The sequence below is a fragment of the Danio rerio genome, chromosome 2, assembly GCF_052040795.2.
Source record: "Danio rerio strain M-AB ecotype USA chromosome 2, GRCz13ab, whole genome shotgun sequence".
Lineage (NCBI taxonomy): Eukaryota > Metazoa > Chordata > Actinopteri > Cypriniformes > Danionidae > Danio > Danio rerio.
In genome coordinates, this window is record NC_141022.1 from 55,043,821 (window position 1) to 55,064,488 (window position 20,668).

General features: G+C 36.8%; 1 protein-coding gene and 1 long non-coding RNA gene across 2 annotated transcripts in view; one reads left to right on the plus strand and one right to left on the minus strand.

Moving 5' to 3' along the window:
• Positions 1–20,668, plus strand: part of LOC147846532 (uncharacterized) — a 252,135-nt gene that overhangs the window by 18,459 nt on the left and 213,008 nt on the right. The window lies entirely within an intron of this gene.
• LOC137487553 (polymeric immunoglobulin receptor-like) lies at positions 18,649–19,546 on the minus strand. Its single transcript, XM_087240192.1, has 3 exons — positions 19,498–19,546; positions 19,061–19,381; positions 18,649–18,974 (listed from the first exon to the last, which is right to left on the minus strand). Exons 1-3 carry the CDS (start codon positions 19,544–19,546, stop codon positions 18,649–18,651), a joined length of 696 nt encoding a protein of 231 aa, XP_087096318.1.

Consider the following 20,668-nt stretch of genomic DNA (forward strand, 5'->3'; position numbering starts at 1 on the left):
TTTATTGTAAATTGTTTTTTATTCATTTCACTGTAAAAAAAAAAAAAAAAAAATATATATATATATATATATATATATATATATATATATATATATATATATATATATATATATATATACATACTTAAAAAGAATTATATTTGTATTTTCAATAGGAAACTTTTGGATTTCTAGTGACGGTTATAATTTTTTTTACTGCAAAATATTATTAAAGGGAGCCAGCTGGTGAGCCACATATTTTTGCTCAAAGAGCCACATGTGGTTCACGAGCCATTTGGTTCTCTATCACTGCCCTATATAAAAGTACATGTATGTATCTAAAGTATTTCAAAAGAACATATCAACGTTTATATACAAAAACATAAGTTTACATATAACTAACCAATTAAAGCATTTTTGTGTTGACTTCTAGTTCATCATTTGGTTGAGGACATGGCTAATATGAAAGGCAAAGGTCTCTAGATTACACTTATTTAACCAAAAAAAAATATGATCATGCAACTAAATTAGGACAGTAAGGTTTGACTTTGCTTAGACAAAAGTCTTGTCACTTAACAGAAACAATGTCCAGTATAGATTATAAAGTCATGCTGCAGTGGAGAAAAAATGAATGTAGTGTCTGACTCCCATGAGCTTGGAGGACTGCATCCATACATCTGTGTAATGACTCAAATCACTTATTAATAAAGTCATCTGGAATGGCAAAGAAAGCTTTCTTGCAGGACTCCCAGAGTTCGTCAAGATTATTTAGATTCATCTTCAATGCCTCCATCTTACCACAGATATGCTCAGTAATGTTCATGTCTGGTGACTGGGCTGGCCAATCCTGGAGCACCTTGACCTTCTTTGCTTTCAGGAACTTTGATGTGGAGGCTGAAGTATGAGGAGCGCTATCCTGCTGAAGAATTTGCCCTCTCCTGTGGTTTGTCATGTAATGGGCAGCACAAACATTTTGATACCTCAGGCTGTTGATGTTGCCATCCACTCTGCAGATCTCATTCGCATACTGAATGTAAGCCCAAATCATGATTTGTCCTACGCCAAACTTGACTGATTTCTGTGAGAATCTTGGGTCCATGTGGGTTCCAATAGGTCTTCTGCAGTATTTGTGATGATTCGGATGGAGTTCAATAGATGATTAAAAAAATCTACCTTCTTCCACTTTTCCAAATCATCAACTAGAAGTCAAGTTATTATTTGTTGCTCTTACAACTGGGATCAACAACAAGACTTTTGTCAGGAAGTGTAGTGTGGGTGGAGTTTGTAACAATGGCAGTATGGACAAAAAGCTTTCCCAGTCTAAAACACGGCTTAAAGTAAAAACACACTAGTGTAAATGCAGACTCGTTTAAGTTAATATAATAAAAGCTGTGATAAAAGCAATCATTAAAGCTTAAAAATGTCAAAATATTAAGAAATAGACAATATAGCAACTATATTACAGTGTTTTTAGTTGTTTATTGTCACACACAAAAAGCAAAATGTTAGAACTTTCATGAATGTTTTTGTATGTTGCAGATAACAGCTTACACGTATTCTGGGGAAATGTTTTAAGAGAGCTTAGAAAAATACACAATATGATCATTAAACTTTACACTTTCAGTAATGAAGGTATAGACGCTGTCACTGGGGAAGTAACTTTTTAAAAAAGGCACATTTGTGCCTTCTAATAAGTACATTTAAGGTACAAATATTAATCAGGTAAAGGTACAAAAGTATTTATTTTAAAAATGCATCCTTCGAGTAACAAATTTTATACCCCATAACATTGTTTGAACGATTATTTGTAATAATCAAAAAAAATTATATACACACACACACACACACACACACACACACACACACATTGAGCAAATCCCAGTAATATGAGGCAGAGAATCTTGTTCTCTGCATGTTTACTCTCAACATTACAGTATAAGACTGTCTAATAAAAAGACATTCCAAGAATAAGTGTGAACATCATGAGAACGCACAATTAATATTATAGATGAATGTTGTATAAATTATGTTAAACCTTTACAAAATTAAATCTGTGGAAACATTCATTGTTAGCTTGTCAAATAAATACAACAATATATAGAAAAAGACATAGATAGTTCCATTTGGAGTCAAACTCGTTATTTTTTCCACATTATTTTTAACTTTAACAATAATAAATGCAAATCTGAGGAGACTTTCACAAAAGCGAAGCACACAATTTAATGGCGAAATAATCTGAGAAAATGGATAATCCTTCTATAGAGAATGATGCAGAAAGATTAATTCTAACAGTGGCATGGCAGACACACAACATATAGATTAAGTGGAATACATACAGTTCAGCTTGAGGATTTTTAGGTTAAACCTTTGTAACTGTCCTGCCAACACTGACTAATCATGACAAACTAAAAAAAAATTTTTTTTGCAATGGTCTAAGGCTTCTGATTACATATTGTACCACAAAATGTTTTTCACAGTTGTTGCTGTTATGTTGGAAGAGTAATAGATTAACACACATTTAAAGTCACCCTACAACCTGTGGGACCTTTTATGGTTATATTTAAAACATAATATTTTAGTATAAATCTAAAGCAATCATGACTAAGTTTATATAAGTTGAAAGCATAAAATTTCTAGTTTTAGTATGCTGTAAAAAAAATCCATAATTTTATGGTTTATTTCTGGCAGCTGGGGAAATTTATCGTAAAAAAAACGAACATTAAATTACAGAAATTTACTTCAATTTAAATTTCTCGAGGTAAATTCCTGAAATTCAACTACTGTTATTTTACAGTCATTTCTTTATTTTTTTGGAAATAAAATATCGTTAAAAAATTACCGTTAAATTACAGAAATTTACTGTAAAATAGCAGAGGTTGAATAAACCATAAAATTACAGACTTTTTTGACAGTGTATACATACGGTGAGGGATTTTCAATAGATATTACTATTTGCAACAAGGATACTAACCGTATCAGAGTCGTAAGGCATTACTTTGCTACAGCAATCCACATTTAAAACTTAGTTTAGTTGTTTTTAGAAGCTAAATTTAAATAAAATACCACCAAACTGCCCATGCTACTTTAGAATCATATGTTTACTTTACAAATATTGTCAAAATTATGAAAACATACAGTTCATAATCCTAAAAACATAGGGGGTGATCTTGTATGGTCATCAATGTAAACTGAATGTCACCTGGTGGTCATGTTTGCAACTGCAGCCTCACAAAATCATTTTGAAAGCAAATTTTTTGAGATATCAACTTAAAATTTGGAGCATAATTTGCTCAGATAATTATCTTTTATTAATCTGTCAATTTTATGCTAAAACATGTTTTGAAACGTACAAATTTTATGTAATACTATAATGTAATCATTGTTATTTTTATTATTTATTTACATAAAGATAAAGGCACATAACTTTCATTTTAAATCATGTTCTTGTACTGTTTCCACTTCAGCTACAATCTGACATCTGTTGTCTTTAAAATGAGACCAAGTTGAAATCTATGCATCAGAGCCTTGAAGATTGACATTCATTTAGGTTGAACATGTTATTTCCATGTCTGTTCATACAGATTTGGCGGCAGTTAAAGGGTTAATGACTAATTTTGTCGTGTAATACTGATACAGTCCATCTTATTTTGCTAGATTGACATTAAATTGCAGAATATAAATTACTAACAAGAAATGTAGTAAAAAATTAACCAAAGTTTGTGATTGACAATACATTTAAGAAAAATAAGACTATTATGTTTTTGTACTGGTAAAATGAAAGTGACTGACAGCAGACGTCTCACACATTCAACTTGCAATTGGCTGTATTAGTGAACAAGATGTTGCTATGGACTTATAAACAAGTATGATGATTTATTTTCAACTGAAACAGGATATTGAGTTTATTTTATTTATTTTTGAGCCTGTCCTCATCTTTCATTTACAGCAAAAGTAATGGTTGGAGAAATGTGGCTATGCATAATTCACCAGTGCGTCAAACCAACATTTGGATGGATTAATGGTTCACTTTTAGCATAACAATGTGCGAAAGCAAAATAAATGCACAATTTTATTTCATGCAGACTTAAAGTTAACAGACTTTTGTTTTGCATCAGAAAGCCTTAACAGCAGATAGGTCTGAAAGCTTGAAAATGCTGCCTTTGAAAGATGCATTCAGAAGTAAGAAGGCATCAGGCACATCTGAAAACGTAATAGAATTAGATTTGGGTTTGAGTAAATGTATGTTTTGCAATCGTATTGAAACAGCAGATTATTTGTTTTGTTTTTTTACTGTATGTATGTGGATGCATTATGGTTAGATGTTTATAACTGGCTTTACCCAAAGATTTCACACCTCGGGATCTTTAAAAGGTGCAGTATGGAAGTTTGACACCCAGTGGCTGAACAAGGTATTACATTCCTGGATCATAACAAACGCAAGCGCAGGTTGCCAGAGCGAATCTGACTTAAGTTGTGTTCTAAATAAAAACAATGGTATGCAATAGAGGGAAGTATTTTCTTTATTAACAAGAATTGTTTTGTTTACCACGAATTGTTATATTAGAAATGGCTTCTCTTTCTTGCTGCTGAACAACAGGATGAACGGACAATGGTTACCTCAGGTGCAGCTCAAGTGCTTTATTCAGTGTTAAATGCTAATAATGTGAGTTTGAATGACATTTTGCATGACATTTATTGCCATACTACTGAAAGCAGCAGCAGATAGTTCAGCCCAGATCTTGAAAGTAAAATAAACTCTTTGAAATTGAACTCTAGAACTGTGATTCGGTGTAAACCAACACATATCAGTGATTCAGCATGTACATTTAAGAATGTTAAAAAGGTTTAATATGTATTAATTAGATCATAAACGTTATCACTTCGTTGGAGGGCAGTGAGTGCAATATTCTGTGCTTGTGAACGGCTGTATTTAAATTTCTGTCGTGTTTCGTCTGGTGCAAACAGCCACATTGCTCATCACTGCATATATTATCACAAAGCGTATTGTTAGGACACGGGGGTACAATGAAACCTGCTCACCTAAAGTAAAAATGTGTAATATTTATATTATTAGCTAGTTAATCACCACCTTATGTGGAACTCTGAATCTGCGTCTCATTTCGGAGTCTGCTACTGTCCACCAGAGGTCGCATTTCAGTCACAGACGCATGTTTTGTGATCCCTTTCCGAATGAATGAAAGATTGAATGAATGAATGAATGAATGAATGAATTATGCGGTTTTTCACCAAGGCAAACCGTGGTGTTGAAATATAATTGGCTAAACTGGCATCAGGCAGGTTATAGGAACCAAAACAAAGACAGCATCCCGGTGTTCTGACGATCTGTGCTACCTCATCAGAATGTGCTAATGATAGCTCAATCCGTCAAATTTCATCTTAAAAAACAGGGTTAGCACATCTTGTCAGCTTAAAATGTCTATCAGAATGTACTACCTCCTTAAAGAAGGGTGTAATAACAGGCGTAGCACATTCTATCAGCTTCAAATGTCAATCGGAATGAACTACCACTCTAATAAACAAATTAAATATAATACTAATGAAAAAATAATAGTTAAGGCAGTCTCTGATAAACATTTGAAGCTGCTACACCTTTTTCTACATAGTTCAATAGAGTAGTAGTTCATTTCGATAGATATTTGAAGCAAACAATATGTGCTACTCCTGTTTTTACATCCTTATTTAATGTGGTAGTTCATTCTAAAAGACATTTAAAGCTGTCAAGATGTGCTAACCCTGTTTTTACATCCTTATTTAATGCGGTAGTTCATTATAATAGACATTTGAAGCTGACAAGATGTGCTAACCCTGTTTTTACATCCTTATTTAATGTGGTAGTTCATTATAATAGACATTTGAGGCTGACAAGATGTGCTAACCCTGTTTTTACATCCTTATTTAATGTGGTAGTTCATTATAATAGACATTTGAGGCTGACAAGATGTGCTAACCCTGTTTTTACATCCTTATTTAATGTGGTAGTTCATTATAATAGACATTTGAAGCTGACAAGATGTGCTAACCCTGTTATGGTGGATGAAACATGACAGATTAAAGCCATACTCATCACTATGTACAGTTGTCTTGAACATGGGCCAAAGCACGCTTGTCCCCCCTGTCGTCTCCACCGACGGCCCACACTCACATTACATTTGGGCCTGGGCACGCTTACGAAAACATGCGCTTTTGAGTAGAAAAGCTCTCTCGCTCAGCACAGCGGAGATTTCTTTATCAGTTATATCGTTTAAGTTGTTTGATATGCGGTGACACTCAAATATTCAAATATTTTGCCGAACAGATCAGCCACTTTTGACGCTCATAAACAATCATAAAGTCCTCGTGCTGCAGGAATTAGGGGGTTTGCTGAAGGTGCACAGCTTTCGTGCAGTGAGGGGTTTGCGTCTTTAATAAACTACGACAGTTTGCGTTCATTAAACAGTTAAAATGATTCATTAATCCATATGAAACAGAAAGTCACGTCTCACTTTCAGTTTCAGGCTTAGGCATGTTTTGCACTCACACTTTAAACGTACCGCGCCAAAGCCGAAGTGAACCGCACTCAGGCCCACCTCCTCAGGGCCGGCCAAGTAAACCGTGCCTGAGCCCGATTCAGCGCACTCACACTTCTCAAACGATCCAGGAAACGGGCCTGGGCACGGTTCGGATAGCATAGTGTGAGTACGCCCTAAGCTACCAGTAGCACATTCTGAGGAGGTAGCACAGATTGTCAGAACACCGGCACGAAAACCACATTTTCAATGCAGAATATCCAACACAATCTCACGGCAATTCGTAACTTTTTCATTTAGTGGCTAATTCGTACAAATTCGTACGATCTAATTCGTACATTTTAGTACGATTTGCTCATCCCCCAATGACGGTTGGGTTTAGGGGTGGGGTTAGGTGCCACGCCTCCTTTTTAAAATCGTACAATTTCTTATGACTGAACTCGTACAAATTCGTACGAATTAGCCACTAAACTGCCAAAACGTAAAATACTTACGTTTTCTCGTGAGATCAGGCTGGAATATCTGACTTTAGCATTGTTTTTCAGATAAACAAGCACTTAGCATGTTTCTTAAATGTCTGCAAACATATTATGGTATTTTTATACTTTAGAAGAGTCAAAAACATACATAAAGCACCTTTAATGTGAAGGACATCTGTGGACTTGTAATGGACATTAAGTAAGATGCGTTCTCATGCAAGGAAAATTCTATGTACACAAATCTAAATATTTAAAGGTATAACCAAGGTTTTCTGCCTTTTGCAATGATATTCTTTCTTATATAATTTTATATATATTTATATATATTTAATATATATATATATATTATCTTAGGATAATGAAATTAAAAAAGTGCAATTCATCCTCTGTCTTTGATGGAAAATTATAAATGACAGGACATTTTATTACATTTACTCATTTATGATTTTACTTTGTGTTGTCTTGCTTATGCATGTAATTGATTCCCTATTTGCCCGTGTTCTTTTTTTATAATGTGAATATGTACTGGTATTGCCAAGTTGTTGTACATTACCAGTGATAGTGACTTCCTGTTTGTGTGAGTATTTCCTGCTTAGAAGCTGCTTTAGGAACTTCCTGATGCAAAATAAAAGTCTGTTAAGCTTTACCTTGATAGTGGCACATGCATTCAGAGGAGGATTCACACAACATGTTATTTATCTAAGTGTGAGGATCAGCCTGTGATTTGTAATTCTGTGACAGACAGAAGCGCTTCTTCACAGCCCAGCTGAAAGACAGAAGATGGAAACACATGACATCAGCATTTGCATGTGTTAAAATGGTTTGTCAAATGTAGATTTAGAACTCTTGTTAAAGTCAACACTAACCTGTTGCTGTCAGTGCTGCTGTCTGTGCTCACAGCTGCTGTCAGAAATGGAAAATAATGTTAATAGTGTGTAAGAATGACACAACTGGGGAATAAAGCATTTAGTTTGGCTGTTAGTTAATTTGGTTGTTAATTAGTTGTTGCATTGTATTACCTGTTGTTGGAAACCTAAAGAAGGAAAAAAAACATCACACACACACACACACACACACACACACACACACACACACACACACACACACACACACACGCACACACACACACGCACACACACACACGCACACACACACACGTGCAAAACAAATTAAATATTATGACCCTGGACCACAAAACTAATCATAGGTGTCAATTTCTTAAAATCCTATACTGGGGTGCGTTTCCAAAAACCATTGTTAGCCAACTAAGGTTGCAAGTTGTGTTGTTAAAAACATAGTTTGACGTTGACGTTCCCCAAATCCATCGTTCCAGTGAACATTCGCAAACTGTGTCACAAACTTCTACGCTTGCAACTACACCTCTGGAGCTGTAGTTAGAAACAGAGTTCCTGGCTGTGTTCTATTCCCAGGAATCCCCCCTATGCCCTATTCATTTAGAACATTGTAACATTTAAACTTGGAATAATTAAAAAAAAACATTAAAGTCATCACTATTAGATGTAATTTGCTTTCAAAGTATTTTTACAGGTCAGTTTTAGCGATCTTCATGTTTACAATTGTGCTCCCTTTGCAGTGCACTATGAAAACATTGATGTCAATTGGAACACAGCCGTGTCTCATGGCGAAAGTTATGGGTGACCTATTTTTTATAAGCGTAATTTATGTTACGTCTCCAAAGCTTGACAACAAATAACAGCAAACGTTGATGCTTTTAATTTATAGTAGGTTATTAATTAAGTATCTGAACTGTATATGAAATGGGCCTGTTGGTTAGCACACTTCTACAGTGGTTTGTGTCAAATTGTAAAAGTAGACTTTTCAAAAAAATAAAATAAACAATATCCTACTTAATAATAATATTAATAATGATAATAATCGTCATCATCATCAATATTTGTAATACTAAGATTAAAGTAGTTTTTTTTCATTCATTCATTCATTCATTTTCTTTTTGGCTCCCTTTATTAATCCGGGGTCGCCATAGCAGAATGAACTGCCAACTTATCCAGCAACCCATCTCTGGGAAACATCCACACACACACACTCATTCACTACAGACAATTTAGCCTACCCAATTCACTTGTAACGCATGTCTTTGGCTTGTGGGGGAAACCCGAGCACGCGAAGGAAACCCACGCAAACTCAGGGAGAACATGCAAACTCCACACAGAAACGCCAACTGACCCACCCGAGGCTCGAGCCAGCGACCTTCTTGCTGTGAGGCGACAGCACTACCTCCTGCGCCACTGCGTCACCCAGATTCTTTTCATTTTCTTTTTCATTTCATTAAATGATAAATATTTAATTTAATTTCTTAAGAATACGTGTAAGCTTTTGTAAGTGATTTTATGTTTTAGAATAGAATATTTAAAGTTCTTAATAATATTAGTAAAGGAAACACAGGCCCTATTCAGTATGTGCCGTTTACATATATTTGAATTAATATGGAAAACGAGTGCATGTTGTTACCATAACTAACATTGGATTTTGTTTTTAATGTGCATGTAAAACAATATAGTTTGCACAAAGTAAATGATGGGGTTCTTCTCTAAAGAAGCCGTTACTCCACCCCGTTTAAAGCATCATTATGGGCATTTTGCATTATGAGTAACGTGGTTGAAATGATGGATCTGCGAGAGAGAAACTAAAAAGTGTTGCATGCAGAACTGTTGCAAACTATTTTTGTGTTGAATTTAAATAAACAAATTAAGTGTAATAATGTTTAACTTAATTTGTTTGTTTAAATTCAACACAAATAAATTGTTTACAACCACTTAACATTAAATAAAAAAACTTGTAAATCCAAGGAATCATCTTTGAATAAGTTTTTTCAGTGTACGGGTTTTGGCAAACACTTATCACTACATCGGTTTTTCCCAAACGACGAATCGTAGCCGCAAGTCACAGTACGTTGTTGCTTGGCAAACGCACCCCAGAACTCTTCTTAAAGTCAATACTAACCTATTCTCAGTGCTGCTGTCTGTGCTCTCAGTGCTGTTGGCTGTGCTCAGAGTGCTGTTGGCTGTGCTCGCAGTGCTGTTGGCTGTGCTCGCAATGCTGTTGGCTGTGCTTGCAGTTCTGTTGGCTGTGCTCACAGTGCTGTTGGGTATGCTCTCAGTGCTGTTGGCTGTGCTCAGAGTGCTGTTGGCTGTGCTCACAGGGCTGTTGGCTGTACTCGCAGTGCTGTTGGATGTGCTCACAGTGCTGTTGGCTATGCTCTCAGTGCTATTGGCTGTGCTCACAGCTGCAGTCAGACATGTCAAATAATGTTAATGGCGTGTATGAAACACATAAAAAAGAGGAATCAATAATTTTGTGTTATTTAATTGGTACAAAGCCTCTTAGACTCTTTTGTGGCCACAACTGCTGTTAGGTGATTAAAAATGTTTATTGTTAACATCATTATTATTATTATAATTATGATCTCTTAATGTCCAGTAAGAGTCTGTGTTACCTGGTTTTGGTTTAGTGATGGTAGAAACCGAAGAGGTGCGCTGAACAACAGGAGCTGAAGATACAGACAGAATGACATTAGAGATGAAATTAAGAGTATTTTCCATTTAAATGTGAAACTCGTCTCATACATGACAGAATTCGGAGTTGATATTGCTCTATTGCATCCTTTACAAATATTCCACCAGTCTCCACAGCACACCAGTAATATCCAGAGTCTTTATACTGCAGGTTTCTCATAGTCACAGTAAAGAAACTCTGGATGATCAGTCACTGTCACTTTTTATCTGTTTTCATTGGTATATGCCAGAATAGAGCAGTAACTGTATGAATCTGTTGGATAAAAGCACCAGTATTTCTTATATTCTGCATAGGACTTGTCATAAAAGCATCGAATATCAACAGATCCTCCAGTGTGAGCTGTTAAAATGGAGTATGCAGATGCAGTTTTGCATTCAGGCCCTGGAGGAAGAAACGATCATTACTAAACAAAATTTAGAGCTGTTGTCACTTGTATTAACAAGAATGTGAGTTAAATAATATAAAATAATAATAATAATAATAATAATAATAATAAAGAACACTTGCCTTTTAGGAGCCAAAGAAAAATTAAAATTAACTTCATGATCGTCACAATCCAGTCACGTAAGATCTGTGAAAACATTTCTAGTCTTCTCTGCCAACTTCCTCTCGAACTTCTTAAAATGCATCGCCCTTCTTCACACTATAGAGTGAGGAGGAAGCAGCCTAATCACACTACATAATTCACAAGTCTGTCATTTTGGTCTGCCATTATGGGGTACTATTTTCTGTTTTCTCACCATCATCATTTCACATAATTCCAAGCCAGGTTCATTCTGATTACGTACCTCTATATCCATTTCTTAAGAGAGCAAAAAACGTCCAAGGAGCGACATTTGGTTGCAGTTTTTGTTTTCACAAACCCACCAGAGGCCGCTGTGTATGCTTTTTCAGATCTCCAATCTCTCTCGCAAGTGCTATTAGAGCCTGCTCTTGTCAGGGTTGGTGAGGGGAAATGGGGAAAAAGGAGCGAGGACTCAAGTGCAGGATAAATGGGAATTTATTAAATAATAAAAATAAAATAAAATGCAAAATAAACTACCACAAGGGGGAAAACATTAACAAAACAAATACATTTACATACAAACAGGACTGGGCAGACTGGCAAGGATGAGGACTGGAAACACGACAGGACAAGACTTCAAACAACAACATGTGATGACGAACTGGCACAGGACAGCAAATGTGAGGGGTATATAAACTGTAGAAAATTAACACACAAACAGGTGAACACAATTAACTAATAATGGGTTAACAAGGAGGGTGGGACAAGACAATAGACGGGAGAGCGCATGACACAGAGAGACAACACAAGCCATGCGCTCACTTAACAGGACAAGAACATGCAGCCAATGAGAGAACTCATTAACCGCATGTTCATGACAACAAACACAACACGACAAAAGCACGTGACCACAATGTAAACACCAAGCCACGTGCTTTGACAAGAGACGCAAGACACGAGCACACGATAGATAAACACCTTACCGTGCGCTCACACATAAGCAACGCGCATGCTTCATCTCAGCGCCAACCAAAACTGAAACCAACTAGACGGAGGCGCCGAGAATAAAGCAGCGCGCTGCTGACAGAACAAACACAAACACTAGTACAAGAGCGCGCGCGTCTGAGGGACGCAGAGCGTGCGCGGCCACATCAAGTGGCAGCGTGCACACTCTGCGTACACCCACGACGGCGCGCGCCCGCACACAGAGACAGAAACAGGACCAGACATGGAGTAGTGTCAGAGCTCTGCCACCAAAACAAGAATTTACAAGACCAAAGTGGCAGAACCCTGACAGCTCTTTCACGTAAATCCACCAGAAGCCGCTGTCAACCGACTGACTGACCAAGCGACACCTCCGCCCTCCCCCTTCCCTAAACCCAACCAATAGTGTTTTAAAAAGCACAGATTGACCCACCCACCCCCTTCCCTAAACCCAACCGCAGTGCTTCAAAAAGCAATTCAGAAAAAGAACAGCACTCGCCTGATTTTTACCACATTTTCAGATTTTACCACATTCTTACCCTGTTATTTATCTGTTTATTTAATTTTATGGGCTTCTATTTTTGTTTTACCTGCTTTCTGGAACCGAACTTCACCAGACTCGGAACCTGTTGTCATGGTTGTTGCTGTGCATCTCAAGTGCGCCAATGTACATGTCAAGATACCGGACAAACTGGTAACAGCGGGAAAGCCATCCATGTGCAGGTAAGCGGTCAGCTGGTAAGCAAGAAAAGAAATGATGTCATACCACCCAGTAGCATTCGTTTTAAAGATGAAATGAATACATATGTAGCTCTGGCTACATAATTCGCAATCTCTAAAAATGTATAAAGGGCTATGTTTGCAGGATGAGCCTGTGTTGCATCAGTCTTTCTGTTGCCACAGTTCTTTGTATTTCAACTATTGCATAGTTTGCTCTCTGTTCATATGTGAATTGTCAGTGATGCCAAGAAACCCGAAGTTAAGATTATCCTTTTTCCCCTCTACCAAGACGTACATGGACTTTTTTGTTTCTACTTACATGTATGAGTAGTTGAATCTTCTGTTTATACATCAACTATTTCCAGGGTTTCTTCTTCATGGGTGTTTAGAGTTTGTGTACCCTTTGGCACTATCATGCTGATTTACTGCTGATCACCAAATTTTGCTTTCCTGACACTAATAGCCTGTTTCCACTGAGTGGCACAGAATGGTTTGTTACGCTTTTATGGGGGGTTCCACTGTCAAAAGCTACCTAAAAGCAAACCGTACTGTACCACATTTTGGGTACCCTTTCCAAAGAGTACCTAGCACAACAAAAGGGTACCAAAAGGCGGAGCGAGATGCGGAGCTGAATGCTTTTGCTTTACAAAGATATGTCACCAGCGCATGCACAAGTAGGAGAATGAAAACAAAAGAGGTTGGAGCGCCATTTATAAATACACAGCCTTGACATTACATTGTTATAATATATACATACAATATCAAGCCGTGGTTGAGCCGAACTCAAACAAACCTTGTTGTCTTGATGAACAGCCACAAAGCCAAGAAGATAAACCTGTTGTTGTTTAAAAGGTAGTCTAAAAGCACAAGCGGTTTCATTTTTTCCAGAGAGCTCCTGATCGCTCGCCGTACCTCTGTAATTGAAATAACAAACTTCTAGAGCTGATCATAATGACATGCGCCTGACTCCTAAATCCGATCCTTTTAGAAACGAATAAATGCGAGAGTAAAGCACAAAAGAACAAAGGAGAAGCTGGAAAAAACAAGGGAGCAAATTTTTTTTTCACCAACCTAAAACATGAACAAACTGTTCTGTTTGATTATTATCATCACCTTTTAGACTATTATGAACTCTGAATGACGAATTTCCTTTCTAATAAGAGCTTACATGTGCTGGTGAAGATTAAAGATACAGATAAGAGTTTTGCACTGACTGTGGACTATATGTTGCATGTTGTTTTTGTACCCAAATAAGGACAAAAATGAATGTTGTGTCTAGTTTTTTTGTAATTGGTTATATATAGGAGACTGTAAGGGTCTGCATGCGTTCATATATGTTGCATTTATTTATTTATTTTGACATATTTGCAGACGTTACAGTAGGCTGTTTTGCAATCATTGATCTGCTGTTAAAATCAAATATTACTTATAAAAACGTAAGTAATGAACATTTATACACAAGAATTTTTGTGTATAAAGCATCTGCTTTGTAAGAAGTGCTTCTCATGTGATATGTGAACGACCCGTACAGCTTTACTGTAGACATTTCCTTGAGCCAGAATGACATCGACTCAAACTTTCATACACCACGCCATACCATTCCATGCGTACCCTTTTGGCAGTAGAAATGCCTGATAAAGGTGATCTGTACCGTACCACTATATCTACAAAACATTTGCAGATTTGTTCAATTGCCTTTGCAATTTAAATTCTAATCATCCCTTTATAGCTTATTATTAAATATCAGCATGTCTACATGAAACAAAATGAGAATGTACAGTAAGCTTACGCCGAATGGACAAATGTTTTTCATTGTTTATGTTGATCAGGCAAACATGGTAAGATGAATTGTTAGTGCTCTGCTCGTATGAGTCTGCAAACATTCACACATCTATCACATCTATCTGAAATGTGCTGGTTATGATAAACCATCACTCATAAGTGTCAAAACATGTCCAATGAGGCCTGCATAATATACATTTCTGGAGATCACGAATTATGTAGCCAGAAATGCATATGGCTGCATTTCGTCTTTCAAACGAATTATATGGAGCAGTGTGATGTCGTTCCTTTTAACACTTAAATCAAACAAATCATTCTGTTTTTGCTAGGCTCAGCAGGACCCTCTCATCAGATGTTTCAGCTGTAGTTTGGCTTATACCCATTGAGAACTGAAAGGGCTCACACCCATGATAATAGGGTCATGTAGTTCACATCTATCAGTTTGTTGGGGTTAAGGCACAGGTCACCCCAACATACACAGAATTGATCACATAAGAGTTCATTCAATGTAAAAGCAATTGAACTAAATTGCAGATAATCTTTCAATATGTAGAAATTTTAAGCTTTTAAATTATATAGAGTTAAGGCCCGTGCACAGAGAGACGTTTTTTGCTTGCGTTTTCCGTCAACGTTTAACGCCTCGTGACTATATAAAGGGTGTCAATGTGATCGTGCACACCAACGCGGGAAACGCCAGGTGCAAAAGTGTCATTTAAAAAAAAAAATGCCTCATGCTTGTTTTTTTTTATTTGACGCTCCCCGTCAAAACCTTCGCCACCAATCAGATCGGCACTTTTGTTCACGTGCACGGAGCTGCTGAAGTTACAGTAAACAGCACTTGGAGGCGCTCAAGCGCAAAACTGTCAATGCGAGCGCACATTGAAGATGCCTAGGTATGATATGAACGTGGAGCTGCTTATTGCTCTGTGAACAATAATCATTTCTTCATCGCTAGAGCTGGAGCTGCTACTTGAACCATCCATGCTTGTACGAGTCACCAGTATCTTTAACAACAAGCATGTGAACTTCCTCTCTTCCTCTTCTTCTGTGTTACAAGTGGGTGTCGGAAGCTTAAAGTTGTGTAGCGCCATCTAACGTCATGGAGTGATTTTGTATCCTCTTCTGCTTGGCGCCAGTGAAAATCGCTTGGGTTTGAATGCGGGAAAACGTCTCATAAAAAGCTGACGATAGATGCAAACGAAAAGCGTCCAGGTGTTTAGGAGCCTTTAGTTATGATTCATTTAGGTTTAGACTAAATCACGGTTTCAAAATGTAACCATAAAAGGGGCCAGTTTGTAGTGTGACATTAAATGTTTTAATCTATTACTCTTCCAGGGTAACAAAAAAAAAAACTGTTAAAATATGTATTAAAAAGTCTTAAAACAGGGGCATCAAACTCAGTAACTGGAGTTTGACATCTGTGTCTTAGACCGTTCTAAAATATATATAGTTTGTCATGCTTACTCAGTGAGGGAGTTTTAAAGTAAAAATCCTCAATCTGAGCTTTATGTATTTATGCAATGTGAGTCTGCCATGCCGCTGTTCGAATGAGTCTTTCTTCATAGAAGTATTATCCATTATCTCAGATTGTTTTGCCCATATAATTTGTTCTTTGGTTTTGTGAAACTTCCATTAGATTTGCATTTATTTCCAATAGTATCTGGATGCAGCCTTTATGATGCAAGCTGAGGTTGCATCACTCAGCGATGCAATGTGAGACACAATGCACTCAATACAGTGAGTGACGTCACTGTGACAGGTAAGCTGCGTCCTAAATGGCACACTATACACTATGTACTTATGCACTTACACACTCAACAAGACAGTATATGTATGAAGTGTCGTCCCAAATGGAGCACTAATGTTTTTTTACTAAGCGGAAATTCAAACCGTTTCCCTGATGACGTTTGACGGTTGCCAAATCAGTGAAATAAACGACCGAATTATCAAATAATACCTGTCGTGAGTATAACCGCATTCACCATCGGGAGGTGCTTTAATCACTCTCGTAGGAGAATTTTGCTTTCACCATCCAAAATAAATAAAATTATTCAACATGTGCGCCCGAATGAGAGAAGTGTCCATCATTACACACTACATTTTACCGGCTGAATGAGTGCATCATCCGGGTAATTAAAGTGCACTTATTATTTTAGAGTTTTTACTGTGAACACACTACTTACACTATTCATACTACAAAATGGCATAGAATAGTGCATAAGTATGCGATTTGGGCCGCAGCGGTAGGGTTAGGGGTGGTGTTAGGTGAGCGCATTCAAAAGCATTGGATGCAGCTCAGATTGCACTGCACCAGGTCTGCATCCAGACCCCTCTCTTTATTTCTGTCAAGGAATAAGGAGTCTTGCATTAGGATGCCTTTATAGCAGATCTGCGTAGGGCTACAACAAAGCTTGAAATCGCTGCCTTTGAAGGATGCATTCAAAAGTAAGAAGGCATTAGGCACATCTGAAAAAACTTAATCAAGCCCTGCACCTGTCTACTGAACTGATATACCTTCGTCTGATTGATTTTTTTTAATTAAGTTTATTATGTTCTTCAGCAAATTACAACATTAATTTTGAACTATTAACAACATTACCCATTTAAACACTTGCCTCTCTCTTTCGAAGTGGAAGAAAAATAATAAATAAATAGAATCAATTGAGAAAACAAATAAAGAAATGAACTATAAGAAAATAAAAATACATTAAATTTCTCAAAAAAAATAAATCAATAATTGAAAAAAATTAAAAAATAAATAACTATACAGTATGCATAAGTGCCCAGTTTTAAAGATCAAGAAAATAGGGCGACACATCGTGTAGAAGGTTTTTAAAGAACCCAAGAGTGAAAGCCAGATTTTTCCCAACGTAATATACAAGCAAACACTTGTTTAAACCATGTATCAAATGAGGGCAGCGATGGATGCTTCCACTTTAAGTGAATAAGACGTCTTACTAATAATGTTGTAAAGCATGAGAGTGATTTTTGATGGCACCGCAGATGAATTCTTCACTGCCTTTAATATCAAACAATACTGTGCAGAAGCTAAAAAAATAAAGGTGGCAACTAAAAGCTGAGCATACGTGTCATTTTATGTGCAAATATTCACTTTGACCACATTAATTCTATTTTGATGTCATTTTTTAGAGAAATTAGTACTGTAGAGATCAAATATTCACTAAGTCATCACCAAAGCTCTCTCTATTTTGTTGTACATTAATAATTATTCTGTGCAGTTTAAGAAATCTGACTGAAGTCTGTTTTGTGAGGTGCCTTCATCTGCAGATGCTGTCAATGATGGCAACAAGTAGTCAGCTTTCAAATATAGGCTTTCAGAGTAAAATAAAATAAAAAAAACCCAAGTAGTAAGATAGTCACTTCCTGTTTGTGTAAGTAATTCCTGGTTAGAAACTGCTTTAACTTCCTGATACAAAATAAAAGTCTGTTAAGCTTTACCTTCATAGTAGCACATGCATTCAGAGGAGGATCACACAACATTATCCAAACAGGGTAAGTATCAGCCTCTAATCTAATTTTGTGACAGGCAAAAACGCTCCTTCACAGCCCTTCTGAAAAAGAGAATAGAGAAACACGTGACATCAGAATATAAATGTGTTAAGAGGGTTTGTCAAATGTAGATCTAGCAATCTTCTTAAAGTCAATACTAACCTGTTGTTCTCAGTGCTGCTGTCTGTGCTCACAGCTGCTGTCAGACATGGAAAATAATGTTAATAGAGTGTGTGGATACAGCACATATTGGTGCATTTAATCTGTTTTACCTGTTGTCGGAAATCTGAAGTAGAAAAGAAAAGCAACATCACATACAAAAAAATAGATTAATGTTCAAAAAGGCTACTTGGCAAATATTTTACTAGGCAAATAAATATATGTAGCCAAGCTCATCATGCAAGAAAATCTAAATTATTATTTTAATAAGTTACCCTTTTGTCTGAGATTCCTCCATGATCATGACTGCTATCAGAAAGAGTAAAAGGATGTATTATAATCACTATTGTGATTTATGTCAGTAAGAGTATTGCATGGTTTCAATTTGGTGACAGTGAAAACAAAAAAAGACAAAGCAAAATATTCCAAAATAATCTTAGTTAGTTTTTCAAGAGACTCTGAAGTGAGTTTTACCTTTAGTAACAGTGAGTTGAACAAGAATGATTTGTTCTCCAGCAGAGCAGAAATACCATCCAGAATCAGAGAGTCTCAGTCCAGTCATCAGCACAGTGAAGGAGCTTTCACCATCATCACTGATCTGCACTGATGAATTCTGGGATGTGTCAGTCTTCTTCTCTTTGAAACACTTCTGGTCTTTATATCTGCACCAGCGTTTGAGTTTATTCTTATATCTGGAACTGTAGAAACACTGAACACTGACATTATCACCTTCATGTCCAGATACATTGCTGCTCACCACAAACACATCAGAAGCTGTAGCACACACAAGGCAGGCATTAGTGATTGTGGTTAATCTGCAATGAAAATAATTTTACATCTGAATATGAAATATTCCAAACCTGATTGAACTGAGAGATAAAGCTGCTTTTTCTGATCCAGTTCAAATATTCCTCCAATCTCTACAGCACACCAGTAATATCTGTAATTTCTCATAGTCACAGTAAAAAAACTCTGATCTGGATGATCAACCACTGACACTTTTCCTTTGGTTTCATTAGCATACGCCAGAATAGAGCAGGAACTGTATAAATCGTTTGCATGAAAGCACCAGTATTTCTTATATTCTGCATATTTCATGTCATAATAACAGGGAACAACAACAGATCCTCCAGTCTGAACTGTTAACACAGACTTTACAGATGCTGTAATGCACTCAGGACCTTAACAAAGAAAAAATCAATTCAATTAAGAGACATTGCCATTTGTTTTTAGAAAAGTTAGATTTATTTAAATGAATTAAAATAATAAATTAAACTAAGAAAGAAAGAACACTTACCTTTTATGAGCCAAAGAAAAGTTAAAAGGAGCTGCATGACTGTCACCATCTATCCAAGAGCTGTGCACTTGTCTCTTCTCTGCATTTCATCAGTCTTATTTCTAGTCTCATCTGTCAACTTCCTTCCATTTGCTCGAAATACATTAATCTTCACACCATAGAGAGAGGAAGAAGCAGTCTGACAAACTACATATTTGCATAAATTATTTTCTCAAATCCAGCTATCAAAAAGCTGTCCAAAAAAAAATGTCTCTGCACATCTCTGTCTTACTTCTAGTCTCAACTTAGGCCCGGCTCTACAAGGGGGCCAGGGTAGGTCTGGCCCACCCAATAGCCGTATTTCCACTGTCAGGCCAGTGCAAGCCAGGGCTTTTATCAGACCGGACCAGACCAATCGCCCGGGAGGTTGAGCAGTGAGGCCGAAATCATGTCTTGTTTCTACTGTCGGGCTAGTAGCTTACAAAGCATTATGCAGACCCCACCCCCAGAACGCCCCTCAAATCAAACGTGAGTTCAGTTCAGCGGGAATCAGGCAGGCTGATGAAGCACACCATCACTGAACGATTAAAATGAAGACAACCGAAACCAACAAATGACACCTTACTGTTCAGCATTACATTATATGCCTATACGCACAGGCTTGTGTATTTCCATTCATTATATTCATTTACTCATTATATATGTATACACGCATAGCATACATACACTGTCATCTGTCAACTTCTTTCCAATTTCTTGAAATACCTTATTCTTCACATCATTGTGAGAAGAAGATACAGTCTAAACTCACTACACAAATCAGCTAATCAGTTTGTCACATGCCTTGTGTGTTTATGCCCTGTCTTGTGTTCTTTTGTTTTGTTTTCCTGCCATTATCAGTAGGGGACGAAAGTAACGTGGGATGAAAGTAACCAAGCGATTTTCTCAAAGCCCCGACAACATTTGCTTTCCAGGCTATAACAGTATTTTTAGTATGCAACCCTTGATGGAGCTGCCAAATATCAGCTGATTTCGGGACCGTGTATCGCAGTTAGCTTTGAATTTCAGCTTTTAAGTGCAGACAGTAAATTATTTTAGTGGTCCTTTTTCCTATTACAAGTTTCTCTTGTCATGCATCACAGTACTGATGAATCTACAGGTTATTTAGTGCAATAACACATCCTTAAGTTTA